Below are 19034 nucleotides of genomic sequence, written 5' to 3' on the forward strand. Positions count from 1 at the left end.
CCAAAATGGCTACAATACAGCCCCTGTCCATTTCAATAAACAGAGCTCCCTCTTTATATAAAATGAAAACTTGAAATACTAAAAACAGCAAATTAGTGTGGGCTGAATTAGTAAAATATTGAATCCTGAAATATTGAGGGAGCGCTGCAAAATGTTCAGAACCCGACTGTATTGTACATTCCTAAAATAGAAGGTATTGTCTGTGGGGCAGGAGGCAGGTCATTCGGATAACAACAGTGTCTGTAATATCGAAGTTTGGATAATAATGGTTTTACTGTATAACCTAAATAATGCATTTGTGTACACAGGTGTAAGTGCACTGGTGCTGTAACATGTATTGCATAAAACCTCATGAAGATGAATATGTTTCCTACAATTCTAGTGTCTCCCCAAGAACTGCAACTTTGTACTTATTTACTGTAACAGTCTGTACAATCCTTTCCATGTTTGGATACGCGTGGAGCATTATTTAGAAAATTAAACGATGAATAATGATAAAATACTTTCTAATGGTAATAGCAAGCTTTAGCTAATGACAACCAAATGTGAAAGTACGGCTTACGCAATAGTCCGTACATCAAAGTACATTTGAGGTTTTCAGAAGGCCGTATCATGGAGGGATGCCACAATGCACAATGCATCAGTTGAGCCCTCTCAAAGCTCTCAAAGCATGTGTGCAGTGCTGGCAGTCTTTTGCTGCCACCTGCTGGGTTTGGACAGTAAGTGCACTGAAGATTGTGTCTACGTGATTTCAAATACAGTGAACAGGTTTTAGTTGTTTATCCTGATGAATAAACTATACAAAACAGAACTGGATAACCAAGTCCAACACTGTCATTTTAAGAGGTGTTACCTTTTATATTTTATATTGTTAAAGTGGTGTCCTAGCAAGTAAATTAAAACCAGGTAGTCTTTTCCAGGTTTGTGTCTTTGTGCAGCACGTTTTGAGTTGGTAGGTTTTGCAGCCTCTGTACTCCAAGGCTGAAGTGGTAAGTTACCCCTTTCCAAGCCTGAACCCACTAGTCTGTGCAGTGTATATACTCAGTTCTTTAAGAGCCTGTTTATATATTGCATTATATTAAGATGCATATTCCAAGTGCATCTTTTAAAATATAATAGTTAAGAATCTGTGAAATGTTGGGAATGTCGAGGCTTGGGAGCCCCATGGCTTTACTGGGATAATTTCCACAAACCAGACACCAGGGTTAAGATCAGTAATAGTCAAAACTGGAAATGTTTCATTGTGATAACGCTTTACCAGCACAGGTATTTTTGTCACCTTTGGTTTTACTGTATTAAAGTTTTAAACTTAATAAGAAATATGAATTCTGTATCGTCAGTCAGTGTTACTATACTTAAGAATTCAGCATCCTAAGCTTGGTGTTTTTCAATGTCTACAGGTATAGCTATGTACTATAGTTGTGCTACTCTAGTGCTAGCGTGTCAACTTCTGGACCCTTTTCAAAGAAATGTTTATTAGTAAACTCTCTTAATAAACGGTTTAAGAAAATGTCCACAGAATTCCCCACAGAACAACAGTGTTGAGCAGAAAAAGGTCTTTGCTAAAGGTCTGTATTCAGAAATGTTTATTTAACTGGAATTTCACAATGAAAGGTACACTTTAAGTAAATATGGTATCCTCTCGTGTCCTCTGTTCCTTCTAGCATGTTGCTAAACGCTGTTTGAGTATTTATTATGTTTTTTGTGCCAATCCATTTGAAATTGCAGCCAGCCTCACAGACTGAAGACCAGAATATGATGCATAAAACTATGTCCTCTGGGGATCTTGGCAAGATGGACAGCATGAGGAAGAACGCCCATACTGATGGAAGGTAGGGGGAGTCGAGTACTTTAGTCGGGTATTTGAAGGAATCTGCTAGTTGCGTTTTCATATTTAAAGTTTGCCTGATTTTACACTCAGATAGCATTGGATTGAACCATCTGAATGATCAAAAAAAAAAAACATCCACAGTGTGGATTGTAACAAGGAGGAATATATCATGTGGAAACTCTTATCTATCACACTCTAGTGCTCTGTGAAGCTCAAGTAGAAGTGCTATGGGCTTTCTGTAGGTATTATCACTGCAATGTGACTGTGCCCATAATGCTGCGGTGTATGTTTGTAAGCATGCTTCTTGCTTGCCTGCAGAGTGAGAGGGAAGATGCGGTTCTGGGGCAAGACGAAGCAGGGTGATAAGAAGCTGTCGAGAGAGAAGCTGGCCTCCCAGGCGGAGCAGCACGAGCTGCAGGAGGGCCTCGACACGGGGCTGCACATGGGTGACGGTAACTCACCTCCATAACACTTCCACAGCAAACCCAAAAGGCTCATATATGGTATTCAGACAACATGAGGTCCAACCCTGTTTTTTTTTTTTTTTTTTTAATTTAGTCGTTTTCCCCAATTTGGTATGCTCAATTATTATCTGTATCCTCGGCTCACTGCTTGCGACTCAAAATGGCGGCTGGAACGCGCGTCCTCCGAAACGTGCTCCTGCCAATCTGTCATTTTTCGCGCTGCGGATCCACAGCGAGGCCCCCAGACATATAGTGCCGGAGGACAACGCAGATCTGGAGGCTCCACTGCAGAACCACAGGTGCCCTATCAGCCACAGGGGTCGCTGATGCGCGGTGAGCTGTGGATCCCCCTGCCAACCTAAGCCCTCCTTACCCAGGCGGCGCTCGGTCAGTTGTGCGCCGCTCCCTAGGAACCCCCGGTCAAGGTCAGCTGTGACGTAGCCTGCATTCGATCTTGCGATCTTCAGACTATAGAATACATCCTGCACTCCACGCAGAGTGCCTTTACTGGATGCACCACTCGGGAGTGCAGTCCATCCCTGTATAAATAGATCTGCAATAACTTCTGATTAAAACAAATAAATAAATAAAACACACGTAAATCATATTGCTCACCTAATACAGATATAAACAAACTCATTGGAAACTTTTGAGATACTGAGACATTTTAGCGGAAATACAAAGACAGTTTTTTTTATTTAAAAGTACAGAATTTAAACAGTTTGAAAATGAATCATTGTGACTTTTAGAAATATGAAAGAAATGTCACCACCCTTCAGATTTATTGTAATTAAAAAATATATTTAGCAGTAAATGTTGGCAGTTGTATTTTTGTTCCTTTGGAATTGAAATAAGGCACAAAGGAATAGTAACCCGTTGTTACTGGGCTGTTTTTGTGGGTGTGACTGTGAGCTGTGTCTCTCTGCAGGTCCGGAGCGGCAAGTGACGCCCCCGTGCAGCCCAGACCTGGCCGCGGAGCGAGGGAAGGAGTTCAAGGAGAACAAGGAGCCCTCGCCCAAGGTGAGGTGCCGGAAGAGCATCAAGATCAGCAACGTGGCTCTGGAGCAGGCCCAGTGGCAGAACGACTCCTTACAGATCCTCACCAGCGCCGGTGACTACAAGTGTATGAACGAGTTCCTGCAGAAGAAGGTGAGCCACTGGGCATTGACATGCTTACACATACACAAGCCCACAAAAAACCCTGAATCTGTTTCTTCATGTGAGCGCCGTCTTTAAACTGTATTACTGTATCATTGATCCCAACTCATAATGCTAAACAACACAGAAGTTCTTGAAAGACGGTGCTCGAATTAAAAGAAAATCCTGCTTTGAATGCAAAGTAGGAAAAATGACCTTCAAAATGAGCACAGTTGGGCAAGTGAGCCTACATAGTATACACATGGAAACATAACATGGCAACAGACAAATTCATCTGCAAATAAACCATATGGAAGTACCATTAAAGGTGAAACAATTTCCTAGGATATATTTCATTTCTCTACTCCTATTGTATAGATCCTTCTCCTTTAAACAGTGGTATGTGTTCAGTTTCATTCCACAGCTAATTAATGACCCAGGGTATGTGAATAATAAATATCAAATAATTAGAAATGTAAAGAATTTGAAATCGTTTGTGTGATAAAGGGCACCATTTTATGGACCGCCGTTGTGAAATAACTAGCATTGTTTTTAACTGGACTGTTTTTTAGTTTATTTTATGTGGAACAGAAAGCAGAGTCCAGTAATAAAAGGCACTCGTCCCCTTCCTTGCAGATCACTGACCTTGACACAGAAGACAGTAAGAAGGACACCCTGGTGGATGTTGTCTTTAAAAAGGCTCTCAAAGAGTTCCGCCTCAATATCTTCAACTCCTATTCCACAGCTCTTGCGGTGAGTTGCCAAGTTTCACATTTAATAACCTGGATATTTTTTGTTTATGTACTTCAAAAGGCTCAATTGGAATTCTAAAGTAAAACTTGCACGATAAGAAGATATTAGACAAAATTTGGACTTAATTCACCCTTTGAAACATTTAAGACGGATAATATTTTAAAGAAGTGTCTTAACTTTATTGTCAACCTATTTGTGTAAATGAAATACCTTCCAGGTGGAATTCTGTACTTGGTGATGCCACATTGTTTGGATCTGAGATGACCCTCTCTCTTGCCCCACATGTCATTTCTGAGATGGCTGTGTTTAGTGTTTTTGTGCTGGCCCTGTTGACATGAGCCCTGCTCTTGCTGTTTCCTCCTTGCAGATGGATGATGGGAAGAGTATCCGGTACAAAGACCTATACGCCCTGTTTGAGCAGATCCTGGAAAAGACGATGAGGCAGGAGCAGAGAGACTGGAGCGAGTCTCCTGTCAAGGTCTGGGTGAACACCTTCAAGGTGTTTCTGGACGAGTTTATGACTGAATACAAGACCCTGGACAGCACAGTAGGAAAGGTAGAGTGGATAGCTTATGATGTACTACATTATATTAAGACATTGAGAAATATTTTTCATCGAAGCGATTCATTTTTAATACTGCTGAATTTCCTCAGATAAAACAATAATATCAAAATAAAGCCAGAAAGGTACATTATACAGTATCTCAGGGAGATTAAATATCATAATTGGTTCATGTAACATGCTGCGCCATGTACCTCACTGTTGTACCAAATAATGACGCCCCTGCATGTGAGAAGACTCAATTGCTCTAAAAAAAAAAATCTTCAAATAGATTGGATGGTTTTGTGAAGTGATCGTTTCCATGGTCTCCAGTTCACAACCCCATTCTTTCAGTTACACCAGCCCTATTAAATGTCTTGAACTGTTCCTATGCAGATGTTCCTTTTACTCTGTAGTAAAGCGTATTCAAATGGCAAGCATTAATAGCAGAAACGAGGAATGGCATTGTAATTTTAATTGAGCTTCTTTTTAATCCCCCAAGGCTCCAAAACCAGAACGCAAGAAGAGAAGGAAAAAAGACTCGGACATTGTAAGTCTTCGTTTCTGCTCTGTCGAAACTAAATCCAGCTCATGGGTATCTAATGAAGCATTCAGTGCCTTTTCCTTTGCTTCCACAGACCAAACTGCTTTCAAAATGTTCTTAATTCATAATGTCCCAGTTGCTTTCCACATAGATGAACCGCTGTGGTTTGACATATCTGTTATTGCTTGGATCTGGGTTGCTTGAAACTGGAATGTTGTTCGATAGGTACCAGGCATGGCAGCCCTGCACTGTCCTCACTGTGACTCTTCTATTTCAATGCAGGTAGAGGAGCACAATGGTCACATCTTCAAGTCCACCCAGTATAGCATCCCCACCTACTGCGAGTACTGCTCTTCCCTCATATGGATGATGGACAAAGCTTGCGTCTGCAAGTGTAAGTTAATATTACGTCATCATGCTTTAGAGTTTTGCAGATGTCAAGAGAAGCTCTTTCCCTAGGGTGATGAAACTTACCGAGGACCTTCTTCAGCACAAGTTACTAAGTGCATCATAATCACCTGCGTTACATGGAACTGTCTATGTTACACTTCCATTTTTTTACACCAATCTAGGGGACCACTTACCTGAATGGGATGAGGCTTGCACGTGGCATGCAGGGTGCGCCTATAGCCTAGAGGTTGCCGGTTTGAGTCCAGACTATTCCACTGCCAGGATGTTCTCGGCTCACCGTGCACCAGCAACCATGTAGTCTGTCTGGGCCCCGATGGGCTTGCCTGTAAGCTGCCCAGAGCTGCATTGTCCTCCGACACTGTAGCTCTGGGTTGGCTGCAAGGCGGGCCTGCAGAGTGAAAAGAAACGGTCGGCTGACGGCACACACTTCAGAGGACAGCGCGTGTTTGTGTTCGCTGCTCCCGAGTCAGCAGTGGTAGCAGTTAGCTGAGCCAAAAATATAATTAGATATTTAAAATTGGGAGAAACACTGGGTAAAATTAATTGGCGACCTACTAAATAAATAAATAAAATAAAAAACAATTAGATAAAAGTATGTATAGTATGTCACACTTCCATTTGAACATATATCTGTAGCACCATTAAAGGGCAAAAGACCTTCAGAAGCCTTCATTTGTGTGTCATGTTAATACTGAAATGTAGTTTGCTGTTAACTAGCCAGCAAAGCACAAAAACCCTCACATTTACTTTCTCTTGTGCTCAGTGTGCAGGTTTGCCTGTCATAGAAAGTGCTGTTTGAAAACGACAACAAGGTGCAGTAAAAAGGTATGAAGCCATTCTCCTATTTATCTGTGTGGATGATTCAGTGAAACTTTGTCCTTTTTAAACAATCTTCTAATTATCCCACCCCTCTTAAATATAATGTATTGGTAATCTGTGTTTTTATTATTTTAATTAAACAGTGACTTTATTATTTATCTCATGGTCCTTACTTATTTTTGCAGCTTTAAAAAAAATGTATATAATAATAATATGACCATTGCAAAGTATTCCGCTTACAGTGATGTACTTTTAATAAAGTCTGTACAGTCATATGTAAACTGTGACTAAACAGAGTTCCTTTTATACATATAATATAAGTGCATAATATGCTGGATGTGTATATATATACATATATATATATATATATATATATATATCAAAGAGCCAGCTGCCCAAGGTTGATTTGATAAACATTTACTCTGCCACATCTTCTCTTGAGACCATTTTACAGCACTGTGGAGTCCTCTTTGATTCTATCAACCACCTATTAGGGGTAATACTGAGATAAATGTTCTAATAAAACCTTGTTGTGGCTTATCCCAGCTGGTTGTATCGGTTGATAAAATTGACCATTTAGCATTGATTTAGTGATTTTGCTTTTTGCAAATAATTGAGTCTGAATCTGGCCTCTGATTACCCCTGGTTTATCTCCGGCAGTACGACCCCGAGCTCTCGTCCAGGCAGTTTGGGGTGGAGGTCTCCCGCTTGACCAATGACGAGCGGACGGTGCCATTGGTGGTGGAGAAACTCATCAACTACATCGAGATGCATGGGCTGTACACAGAGGGCATCTACAGGAAATCAGGGTCCACCAACAAGATCAAGGAACTCAAGCTGGGACTGGACACGGGTAAGGAGTAAAAGAGAGGCGAGCAGAGGTGTCATATACACAGGGAGAACTAACAGGGGTGTGTAGCTTAACCACTGCTGAGCCATGAATTACAGTAGAACCACAGAGTTACGAACACCAAACTTACGACTCAATCAAACACCCAACTTTCAGCCAGAAGTATGCAATCAGTCAACCATGTGTACAATCTAGCCAGATAGGCGGTCCTATAAGTGCCGTGCTGGTCATGAAGATGCCAAAACTACTGTATCAGCAAACGTATCCAGACAAAGGGGTAGCGGATTCAAAGTTTTAAACAAAGTACAGGTTGTTGTTTTTTTTATGTTTTTTTTTTTTTTTAAGCCAAAGGCGGCTAAATGACTATTTGTCAGATTAAGGGTGTAGATAGCAAGTATGCACATGTATTAAAACCAACAACCTACATTCCCAAGGTGTTATAACTCTGAGCTTCTACTGTATTAGTACGTTGCTACACAAAGTGCATCGTAAAAGCAGGCGCTGTATATTTGAGCAATCAGTGTTTCTGGGGCTTTTGTTTTTTTCATAACATTGAAAAGTTCATTGATGGGTTAATTCTGCTGTTGCCCAAAAGTAAAGTGTGTCCTGTACCTCTATTGCACAGATAATAGCATTCTGCATTGTTCTTTTTGTTGTTTTGTTTTCTGGTTAAAATTGTAAAATTGTTATAATGTTTGTTTTTGTCTCTGTCCTAGATGTCAACAGCATGAATCTGGACGACTACAACATCCACGTCATTGCCAGTGTGTTTAAACAGTGGCTGAGGGACTTGCCAAATCCGGTCATGACCTTTGAGCTTTATGAAGAGTTTCTTCGAGCAATGGGTAAGGATGCAGCACCCAACAGGAGCCATTGAGGCTTCAGTAAATCCAGCAGTCAGTGTCCAGTTGCTTGTTTGCTTAATCTCAATTGCCACCCTTGCCTCCAAACCTCAGGGCTGCAAGAAAAGAAGGAGATTATTCGAGGGGTGTACTCTGTGATCGATCAGCTCCCCCGAACTCATCTCAACACACTGGAGCGCCTCATCTTCCATCTTGTGAGGTGCGTGAGACACCATTCCAAAACTAGGCACAAAAAAAACTACAAAATAGATGCCTAAAGGCAAAAATATTTGGCAATTGACAATATGGATTTAACTGTCCTTTTCAAAATATTGATTACTACCTATCTATATATCTGTCTATCTATCTAAAACATATTTTAGAAGGGTAACGATGCATGCCTAACTTTGTTTTACTTTGTGAGCTGTAACCGTGCTTCTAGTAGATGTTGGGCTGCTGCAGTTGTAACAGAAGTGTTTGCTTCTATAATAACAAAGTGGCAAGCAGGTTAAAAACCAAGTTACCCTTCAGCTAGTAATACTGCCTTTGGATTGAACTGGGTGGTAAACCAAGCCTGCCACAGCTTTGGTGTGCTAGTCTAAGAACATTGTGAAACTGTTAGAAAGATGTTGTATTGTCTTGTATTTCAGAATCGCAATGCAGGAGGACACCAATCGGATGTCTTCCAATGCGCTCGCCATCGTGTTTGCTCCTTGCATCCTTCGCTGTCCCGACACCATTGATCCTCTGCAGAGCGTTCAGGACATTGGAAAGACAACTGCGTAAGCAAATCCCTGTCATTGCAGTGAATATGAGTGGCGCTATCCCCCAACTCGCCCTGTACTGCCATATTGGGGTTCTACAGCACAATGGCTATGAGTTCATTTTAAATTTTTTAAAAAAACTAACAAAAATAGGTTTAAAGAGAACCGTGGCTTTGTCTTGATGTCACCAGGGCTATGACATCACATAGCCCTTTGAAATGAATAGGAGGACAATACATTGTATAATAGGCAGTATTTTATTTCTTTGTTTTGTTTTGGTTTTGTGGTCTATTTTAATATTTTGTGGTACTGAGGCATAAGCAAGCAAGTACTGAATTTCATATCTGCAGGCTGTTGGGTATTATTTATTAGCTGGTGTGTCCATAACCTCTGTGTTTTCAATCTCCAGCTGTGTGGAGCTGATATGTGTTGAACAGATGAACAAGTACATAGCCAGACTAAAGGACATCAACAGCTTGGAATTTGCAGAGAACAAGGCCAAGAGCAGGCTGACTCTTGTACGGCGGTCAATGGTAAGATATTTGAGATCAGGAGACAATTCTTAAGTTTTGTTTTTTGAATAAACAGTTTTTAAATTGAAATGGAGTTTAACTAATGTAAATGCTTTGCTAGAGATCACCATTTTATAAATCCACTATCCCTATCCTAATTCTGCTCAAGAACTCTCAATGGTATGTGGAATTCACTCATTCAAAATAAGTCACAAGCAGATACAGCTGCTGTTGTATCAGATGAAAGCAGCTTGCAAATGTAAACTCCGCAGCAGGGATCTATCTGTAGCACTTTGTAATCCACTTCCCCACTCCTGCAGGCTGTGCTGACTTGTATGTTAAGAGTATTTGAAGTTCAGTTCATTTCTCAACACCTTCCCGATACTGTGGAAAACAACTCCCTATACAGTACAATGCTCCCTCATTTCATAATTCGATTATTCACAAGTCCAGTAATTCTCAATTAGGCCATGTCAACAATAGTCCTCACATCTACAATACAGATTCAAGAAACAAACTCAAAAACTAGTTTTTTTCTTTTTTTTTTGTGTGTGTGCAAATGAAAAAAAAAAGAATATGGCACTGGACGAAGATCTTAAGAGCCACTTCATACTAATGTGTGAAGCGAAGCCACTCAAAGCTTGGTAACTTCTGTAAAACTAGCCAAGCCCATTGGTGCCTCATACGCAGCATCCAATTTACAGCTTTTCAACTTGATTAAAATGTGTTGGTAATATTTTCTCGATATGCAAAGTTCCGGAAGTTACTGACTCTAAATTGTTTTCAGGGGATTGTTGTGAGGGCCACTGATTGACGATCAGAGCAATCCCTGTTGAGATTTTTCTATTTCTGTTACCAAATACATTCTCTTTTAGTCCTTACTTTTAGTACTATTATAAAAGGTGTAGATATTTTATACAGACTCATGTACTGAAAAAAAAGCATGACTTAAATGAGCTATACGGAAAATACATTTTACAACAAGCAAACTTTTCCTTGCTCCCTGCTCAGGGTGATTTATTGGCTTCATAAAATACAACTACAGTACAGGTTTAGGAAGGTGATTTTAAGTCTGTGTTTCAACAGTCCTGATAAAGAGTGCTCAACATTGAAATACAGTATTGTTGGTCTTTCTATATTTCATTATTTTTTTCCCAGCAGTTCCTAATTCCCTTTGAATGACTATTAACACTAACCCAATTCTTTCCTCTTCCTCTTCCCCATCCTTCTTTAATCCAGAAACCCGTACTAATTGCTGTTAGATTTATGAGCATAACCCGCAGTGCGATCCCGGTATGTATACTCCATGTAACACAGTCCCAGACATCTTAACATCTCCACCGCCATTTCCTTGTCGCGCTCCTCTCCGCCGTTCTCCACCTTGTGCTGTCGCTCACCACCTGTGGCACCTCCCATGCACACACTGTGCAGCTACCTGCCCTTGTTTGCTGCTGGCAAAAGTGACATTTCTCACTGGCGGATTGAATGAAAGCAATTCCCATCTAGGTGTTTTACTTCTTAGATGTGGAATGCTCCATTGTGGGTGTCTGTTTTCGTAGTGTTGACCACACCATATCGGTGAATGTGAGACCACAGTCATTGACTGCTGCTGTTGATATGCTTGTAAGTGATTGTAGCAAACATCATTGTTCCCCAATGCTTATCTGTCTTGCACTTCCATTAGCTACATGGGTCTCAGATGTACAGTTCTGAAAGAAACACATTGCAAACGTCTATTTTAAAACATGATATCTGGTACTATGCTATGTTAAAGTGAGTAATCGTGAAATGAAACTAAAATATAATGGCAAACGTTACAATATAAAAGTGTCTCTCTTCAACGTGTTCAACTTAGAAACATTGAAAAAGGCTTAAACGTTTTATAGATCTCAGTGATACAATGACAAGAAAGAAATCTTTGAAGGGACAGAGACAGATTCTCCAGGTGCAAAGGCTTGCAAGAGATTTCTTTAACACACTGCAGTCCCTGTTGGTGGAAAGTTTAAGTCCACTTAATTTCAACCCTTAAAGTTATTGGAAATACACAACAGGTAAGAATGTGGCAAGAAAATGTTTGTTATTTTTTTAACTTTTATTTATTTATTTATTTATTTATTTAACTTACCTAAAATGTACTACTTATGCAGTTTTTCAAAGTTTTTAAACTGCCAGCAACATCCAAGTTTCTGCAACCATGGGAGACAACAATCCCCTTTCTGGGTATAGTGGGGGATGAATGCCCTTTATGACACTTCAATCAACACCAGCACAAACCTGTGACTTTCATTATACTAAAGAAGGCACCTGTTCGACACTCTTGCCTGCTTCCTTGTCTTTTTCTGGCCCCAGTGAACATGGCGCATGCTGTGCTGTATGTAGCCCATGTTGAATGTTACTGTTGTGTTTCATTATGGAAATCTCCCATGGGTTTAAATCACTGCTTCATGTCATGCTAACCCTATTAACCTTTATTGTTTTTATTTTTATTTTGCTTTTTTTAACATGCAGCCAAACAACACTAGAAAGGTAACATATCTAGCTCTGCTAGTGTCTATTATTAGCTAATAGGCAGTTTGTAGCGAAGAGTAGAAATGATTAACCCCTGCTAGAACTGTGTGGAGCTGCCATGGGCAGTCAGGGTGGCAGTGTTTTGACAAGACAAGCCTGTATTGGGTCTTCATTGTTCTGGATATGTGACAATTCCTCAGTGATTACCGTCTGCAACCCCCGAGGGAAGTGGAAATCTGTAGTGAAAAGTGCACTCCAGAATGGCACAATTGCAGGAGCTGCTATTCTTTCCCCTGTAGGTACTGTGTGTAAAACGAGCATTTAACAGTGCATGGCAGTTAAATAATATGATGTGTAGTCCTGTTTTAAAAAAAAAAACTATCACAAAACCATTCCCTTTTTTGTTTGTTTCTTTAAGGTCAGTTCGGTACCATCTGAGAGAAACAAAATGATCTCCTTTTTAAAGTAGAGCCTTCTGCTAATCTGAACCTAGTGGTGCGAACAGATCTATAATCTAAACCATGCAGTCAGAATGAAATGCATGAACACACCTGTAATCTAAACCATGCATTTACAGCTTTTATTCAAATGGCTTCTACTGTTCTGTTGATGGAAATACAAGTATGAAAAACTTTAAAATAAAGTCTAGACCAGAATTTTTTGTATGGTGCATGTTAACGTCAGAACTCTAAACAAGGTCTAAACTGGTTTGGAGTGTATATTGGTTCAGCGTCATGAGTTCAAATATGTCTGATTGTGTGGCACGCAGGCCCTGTGGCTAACACTACCATTGGGGTCTGCTTTGTAGTCGCTTGCACAGAGAAGGTATACTCTGGGAGCTATGACGTTAAAGGACATTAGGGAATTACAGCTTAATGTGAACTGAATATCAGTTTTAGAATTGCCTTATGGAATTACATTTAAAGTTTAGACACCACAAAACATGGTTGCTTTAAGATTATGCTATTGTATTTTATTCATCTTGTGTTTGTATAGTTAGTCATCACGCTGAGTTGTAATAACCACTGCAATGTTGTGTTACCAGTCTTGGCCATTGCAGAAACCCTACTTTGGACCAAATGAAGAACAGTTGTCCCTCCAAGTCATTCTGCATTGTTCATAAATCATATTTGAAATACCACCACTGATTTTACAGATTGCTCATTAAAATGTATTGGAAAAATGATATATTCAGCAATACCAAGATATTCAGGTTATTGTACAGGTTTGACTGGATCAGGGATGAGTGTTCTGAATTTGCTTTTGGTTATTTGTTGGTTTCCTTTGTGTTCCTTTTTTTCCAAAGTGTTCTCCTCCTCTCCTATAATACCCAGCTGCACACTGTGTCCAGATCTATCCTTAGAGATCAGTGTGGACCAAACGTCCGTGACCTTTCACACATGTAATTCCTTCTTTTATCTCAGTGTCTGTTATGGTCTTGATCACTCTCTAATGGGGACAGTTAGGGGTCTTTGTTTATTTGAACTGTTTAATCTTCTATTGCCCATATTACTAATAGATAAACTGTTAATACAAGCAAAACAATATTACATTTAATGCACTTGTAGATTGGAACTGGCTTGGGACACTTTATCTAGGCATAAGTCCAAGATGAGGGGCACATTTTTACATTATCACTATAATAACATGTCAAACTAAGTTATCTAATCATATAAATATATTGGAGTGATTTGACATGACACGAAAAATCTTGTGATGGACATCATATCATAGCCTCCAAATGTAGTGCTTTTATACGTAAAAACCTGCTTTATAACAGCAAGTAAACCTCAAACCACATTTTCTTTTTTTAGCACGAATGAGTGACACTGGCACCTTGGACCAACCATCACTTTGTTGACCGGCTAGTTCAGGTGTCACTGTGCTGTCTCAACGTGGCCTTTGCTGAGCTGGCTGTGTCTGTTTCCTCGCAGGGCAAGGGCCGGCTCCGCAGGTCCAGTTATCACGCCCCCTCGTCCCCGGTGGGGACCCGGCTGCCCTCGGTGTCAGATGTGCCGGACGAGAGCGCTGGCGAGGAGGCCGGTGTGGAGGTGGAGCTCTCGGAGCAGCAGCAGGTGGCCATGCAGCAGGAAGAGCGAGTCCTGACCGAGCAGATTGAGAGCCTGCAGAAAGAGAAGTGAGGGACTGGAAACTGGGGCTTGCTGTAGGAAACACAGTGGAGAATTAAACCTACACACACATACACACAAACACTAAAAATACAACTAAAGAAGTTATGGATACCAAATACATATTTAAGCAACAACGAGTGGATAATATCTGAGACAACGTCAAGGATACTAGTGAGGGAGACTGTTGTCTCAAAGTACGCTTTGTGTGCCCAATAGTTGTAGCATTGCTCTGGCATTTTGATATGAGAGTCCAAACCAAAATCAGGTTTTGACTGTTATAAGAAGATATTTAGATCCACTAAGACCTCAATTCCAGAGATAACCTGCCACTGTTTCCGGGGAAACTGAAGCATTGCTCTTGTATTAGTACTTTGTATTAGTACTTTGCCCGGTCCTTCTCTTCTGTTATGAAGATTTTTCTGGGGTCTTTGTTAGGCTTTGCTCTCGGGTCTCAACGTTGTGTGTTTGCAGGGAGGAGCTGACGTTTGAGATGCTGGCCCTGGAGCCCCGTGCCTCTGATGATGAGACGCTGGAGTCAGAGGCCTCGATCGGGACAGCAGACAGCTCGGAGAACCTCAACGTAGATTCAGAGGGAGCCGCGTCGGACATGTCAGGTGAGACAGCATTGGGGAGCAGGCTCACTGGAAGAGAGATGGGTTGTTAGGAATATATTAGGAATTATATCCAGAGACTTGCAAAACATCTCTTCCTATGGCTGGAAGAATTCAGAACTGAAAATGCATTAATAACAAAAACAAAAAATGTTTTTATATGGTATAAGGTTATTTATTTAATATTCAGTTCTTTATTATAATCAGTTTTTTATAATATGTTACATATACACATTAGTGTGGTCTTACACACCAGAATGTGGTAGTAATTTATGTGAAATGTTATTGGCGTGCTTTGGAGGGTTATATGAGTGGTTACCAATGTTCCACATTTACGAAAAGCACAATCCATTAACACCCCTATCCATTAAACTGTACACACTGTATTTTTTCCCCTTTCTAACTACTTTTATTTCACAATATCATTGCCTCATCAGAGAGAAGCTCAGTGTGGGCCGCTGCCCTGCACAAGCAGCCTGAATCCTCTGGGAAGACGCGCAGGCAGTTGCGGAAGCAGACCGACTCAATGGACTCCGTGGACTCAACCTCCACAGTCCCATCCATCTCCTCCGCCTCCCACCTGCACCAGGGAACGGGCCAGCGTTTCCGCTTCCGACCCAAATCCCGGTCGACTGCCTTCTACCGGGCCAGCCCTCCCAGAGATACGACAGAGCCGCAGCCAGAACAGGGTGCGGATGAGCGGCCGCAGTTCACCAGCCGGGGGACCTTCAGCCCGGAGAAGGGAAAGCAGAAGCTGAAGACCATTAAGAACTCTCCGCAGAAGCCCCGGGAGCCCCCCGACTCAGGAGGAGGGAGGAAGAGGAACCCCGAACCAGACTTCGGCTCCCCTCAACAGCTAGTGGTGTATGGGAGCAACGAGTTCATGGTGTGAAGCCACAGGACAGTGGAGGGAGCTGATATTCGGGCGGGGATCCACCTCTTATCCTTTCGCACGCTGCTTACTCGTCCAAATCAGCAACGTGCAAAATCATCCATCTTACCTGCAGCCCAAGAGTGCTATTCACCGTCAAGTAGGATGCTGAAGGGGAGAGAGTGGGGTGGACATGTGTTCACAGAACTCAATGGAGAAAGGCTTATATTGCTGTGGCCTTAACTGTTTTTTTTTGTGTTTTTTTTTTTAAACTTTAAAGCCTATGATGTGCTCCTATGAAATGAAATGTCAAGTAAGTGGAAAGGGGGGGGTGGGGGTAGGAAACAGGTTTCGACTGGGGAAAGGAGGCACTCTTACGCTGTCAAGCACTCCATTAACTTAATATATAAATTATTGGCTGCTTTGTGGTTTTACATTCAGAACAATCACGCAGCATGTTTCATAAATATTTGTTTTGTTGCCATTTAAAAGATTTTAATTGATATATATGTAAAATTATAAAACAGGAACACCAGTGGCTGCTGGGTAGTTAAAGCCAAATATTTATGTGTTAGCCATGAGGAATGGGGAGGGTGGAGCTAGGGGTTATTTGTGTGTTCGTATGTTTTTTTTTTTGTTGGTTTTTTTTGTTGTTTTTTTAAAACCACTTTGTGTTCGTTGGTTGTGCTGCTCTTTACTTTTCAAGTAAGATATCGCCATCAAAGGGACCAACTTAGCTGGCCATCGTACTTTTTTTTTTTTTTTTTTTTTGTGGTTGGGGGGGATTCCCAGCTAAGTGACAAAAGTTGTGTTAAACGACAGCATGTACCATGTAATCACTGTACAACAATAAGTAATGCATGTACAAAAAATATCTGCCAAAATATTATTTTCTTGTCAAAAATGTGACCCAACAGTTTTCCTCGTAGACATCAGTGTTAAACAAAAAATAACAAAACAAGGACTTGAATTTTTTAGTCAATATTATTATTATTATTATTATTATTATTATTATTATTATTATTATTATTATTATTGTCAGTGTTGTAGCATTGTAGTTTTTGGATGAAAGCCCTTCAAGGGGGTGAAGTTATTCTAGAGTTTAAAGGGCAGCGTGCCAGTAAGTGTTGGTTAAGGCTGCCACTGTCAGCACTCTTCCTAATTCGTCTTTTTGTTTTTGCAAAAAACAGATTTTCCGAATAGGTCAATTATCTAGACAGTTGCCTGTAATTCCTGGAATCAGAGCGTAAACGATGTAATTTATACAAAAAGTGGACATAAATGTGAAGGGCTGTGAATGCGTTCCTTTGAAGTGGAGTCGCCCTGTGAACAGGTTTTCAGGTGCCGCCTGCCTGTTCACTGTTAAGGCAGGCCATGTAAAGTAAAGGGACCGTAGCCTGACACATTTAGATGTTCCAACCATGTTCTTAATTGCATTATAATTGTAAAATATATATTGTAGCGTGATCACTTGTCCGTCAGCCATTTAGAAAGGAAGTAGTCTCCACACACCCAAGTTAGGCGGAATCATATCCGTGAGTGTATTCTTTGTGTGACTCACCATGCCATGAACTGACTTAAATTCTGCAGAGCTGATGATAAAAATTCCTATAAAATGCATCACTCTCAAAGGCCAGTGTCTCATAAGGATGACAGGGATGCCATTAAAGCAGAAAGCTGGCTGATCTTGTCTCGTTCACAGTAGAGCACTGAGTCTCTGTGATGCAAACGCAGATACCGTTTCTTAGAAAGTGGCAGGAAGTTGTTTAAGGATGCAAGATTATTATGGCTAATGTCCTGTATTTGTATTGCAAATCTAGATTCAGTTTATTGAAATGCAATCGCCTAATGATTAAGTTTGTACCCTAAATGTTTTTAGGTTGGAGAGATCTCAAAGTCTGTCGTTATGCAAGCGCCGCTCCAGTTGCTTTATTTTTACAGGTTTGCTAGTTTTATGTGTGTCTAACACTATACGTAGACAGTATTACAGAACTGAATGTGGAGTCTTTGCCATTTAAAAATAACTTTTTTCCAAATTAATTGCCCCTAGATTGCCACTGTCTGTTCCCCGTCCCGGTTACGCATGCAGATCTATCTTTTTCTGGCAGTGTGTTGATGACGAGACACCCACAGAACCCTTTGGGACCTCCAGATGCAATTCCCTGGCTTTGCTCCTGCAGCATTATGTGAGCAAAGCTTACCTTAAATGAGAATAAAGAGGACTTTCAAAAATCAGATTTCAGTCGAGGCTGTAACAGGTAATTATTTTGGCTTGCACTTGAAAGAAGTCATCTTTAAGTCCAGGAACATGCAAGGAATCAGGTGTGTAAAGTAGTAATATACCAACGGGCATACAATATGGGAGCCATGTACATGTTTACAGCTTTTATCTAGTATGGCATTTAAAGGAGTTTGAGGATTTGTGAGGAGGGACAGCCCCATGAGCGCAGCATCACTCTCTCAATTAACCAATCCTATAAAAATAACCCAAATTGTGGGTGTCCTGCATTATTGAACAACTGAGTGTTGGTTTCAGAGCCCCAGATTGCACTGCCCAGTAATACCTCAGAGTGCAAGATTAGTGCTGATCGGGGACTTTGAAACCAGCAAATTACATAAGGGAATCTTTGTCATAACTCGCCTGTTTTGCCGTAAATATATTAAATGGACAGTTGACCCACGGCAGAAAACTGAGCCCATAGTGTCATTTGCCAATATTGTAGAAACCCAATTTTACAGTGCAGAAAAAACCTTAAGCCCCTTTCCTCCTTCCCTCTAGTCTTACACTGCTTCTTTCACAAAATCATCAACCCTGTGAGTTTTATTTGATTTGTTCCTGACAATAGCAGGTTTATATCACTTTTTCTTGCCTCGAGTGCATAGTTATTTCTCTCCTCCATAAGGCATATGCTGAGGACCTTTCTCAAGACAAGGACAAGAGTGTGTTTTCAAATCAAGCCTAAACTATTACTTGCCATTGCCTTTCTATTACAGGGTTCATAATTGGTGTGTGCATGCTTTGTAATGGCCACGGCATAGTTTTTAGCAGCTTTCATTGCTAATTCAAATTCAAGCACAGCTGGGTTCTAAAGTGTGGTACCAACGACGCCTTCCAACAGCACGCCCTTCCTTCTAGCCTGCTGAATACCAGCTTTGGTCCCAAAGGGTTGTTGTTATTCTTGGCACCCTGCAAAAAGTGAATGTACTAGTCACTGGAAAAGGCATGCTCCTGCTTTTTTTTTGTTTGTTTTGTTTTAAATATAGTAATTTATGATTATGCTTAGGGGTGTACATTTGAATAATTACCTGTTGTAAAGGATATATTATCCTGTGTAATACTATATATATATATATATATATATATATATATATATATATATATATATATATATAAGGCAGTCAAAATTAGTTTTAACTGGCCACACCGCCTGTAGGAATTGTGTA

The 19034-nt window shown here is 40.7% G+C and overlaps 1 protein-coding gene across 8 annotated transcripts in view; it reads left to right on the plus strand.

Moving 5' to 3' along the window:
• The window catches only part of LOC121299185 (unconventional myosin-IXAa-like), a 168587-nt gene extending 152473 nt beyond the window's left edge, over nt 1-16114 (plus strand). For 7 of the 8 annotated variants that reach the window (XM_041226798.1, XM_041226805.1, XM_041226803.1 and 4 more), the window contains 16 exons: nt 1729-1832; nt 2150-2283; nt 3224-3444; nt 4069-4185; nt 4553-4741; nt 5229-5276; nt 5553-5664; nt 6445-6506; nt 7161-7353; nt 8067-8195; nt 8307-8412; nt 8843-8974; nt 9366-9489; nt 13911-14113; nt 14580-14722; nt 15157-16114. In XM_041226798.1, coding sequence (XP_041082732.1) covers nt 1729-1832; nt 2150-2283; nt 3224-3444; nt 4069-4185; nt 4553-4741; nt 5229-5276; nt 5553-5664; nt 6445-6506; nt 7161-7353; nt 8067-8195; nt 8307-8412; nt 8843-8974; nt 9366-9489; nt 13911-14113; nt 14580-14722; nt 15157-15611 — 2472 coding nt within the window. In that variant the 3' untranslated portion in view covers nt 15612-16114. Of the gene's footprint in view, nt 1-1728; nt 1833-2149; nt 2284-3223; nt 3445-4068; nt 4186-4552; nt 4742-5228; nt 5277-5552; nt 5665-6444; nt 6507-7160; nt 7354-8066; nt 8196-8306; nt 8413-8842; nt 8975-9365; nt 9490-10707; nt 10908-13910; nt 14114-14579; nt 14723-15156 lie in introns of those variants that run through there. The other variant, XM_041226806.1, reaches the window with a different exon arrangement.
• The last annotated feature ends 2920 nt before the right edge of the window (nt 16115-19034 follow it).

This window comes from Polyodon spathula, chromosome 24 (genome assembly GCF_017654505.1).
Source record: "Polyodon spathula isolate WHYD16114869_AA chromosome 24, ASM1765450v1, whole genome shotgun sequence".
Lineage (NCBI taxonomy): Eukaryota > Metazoa > Chordata > Actinopteri > Acipenseriformes > Polyodontidae > Polyodon > Polyodon spathula.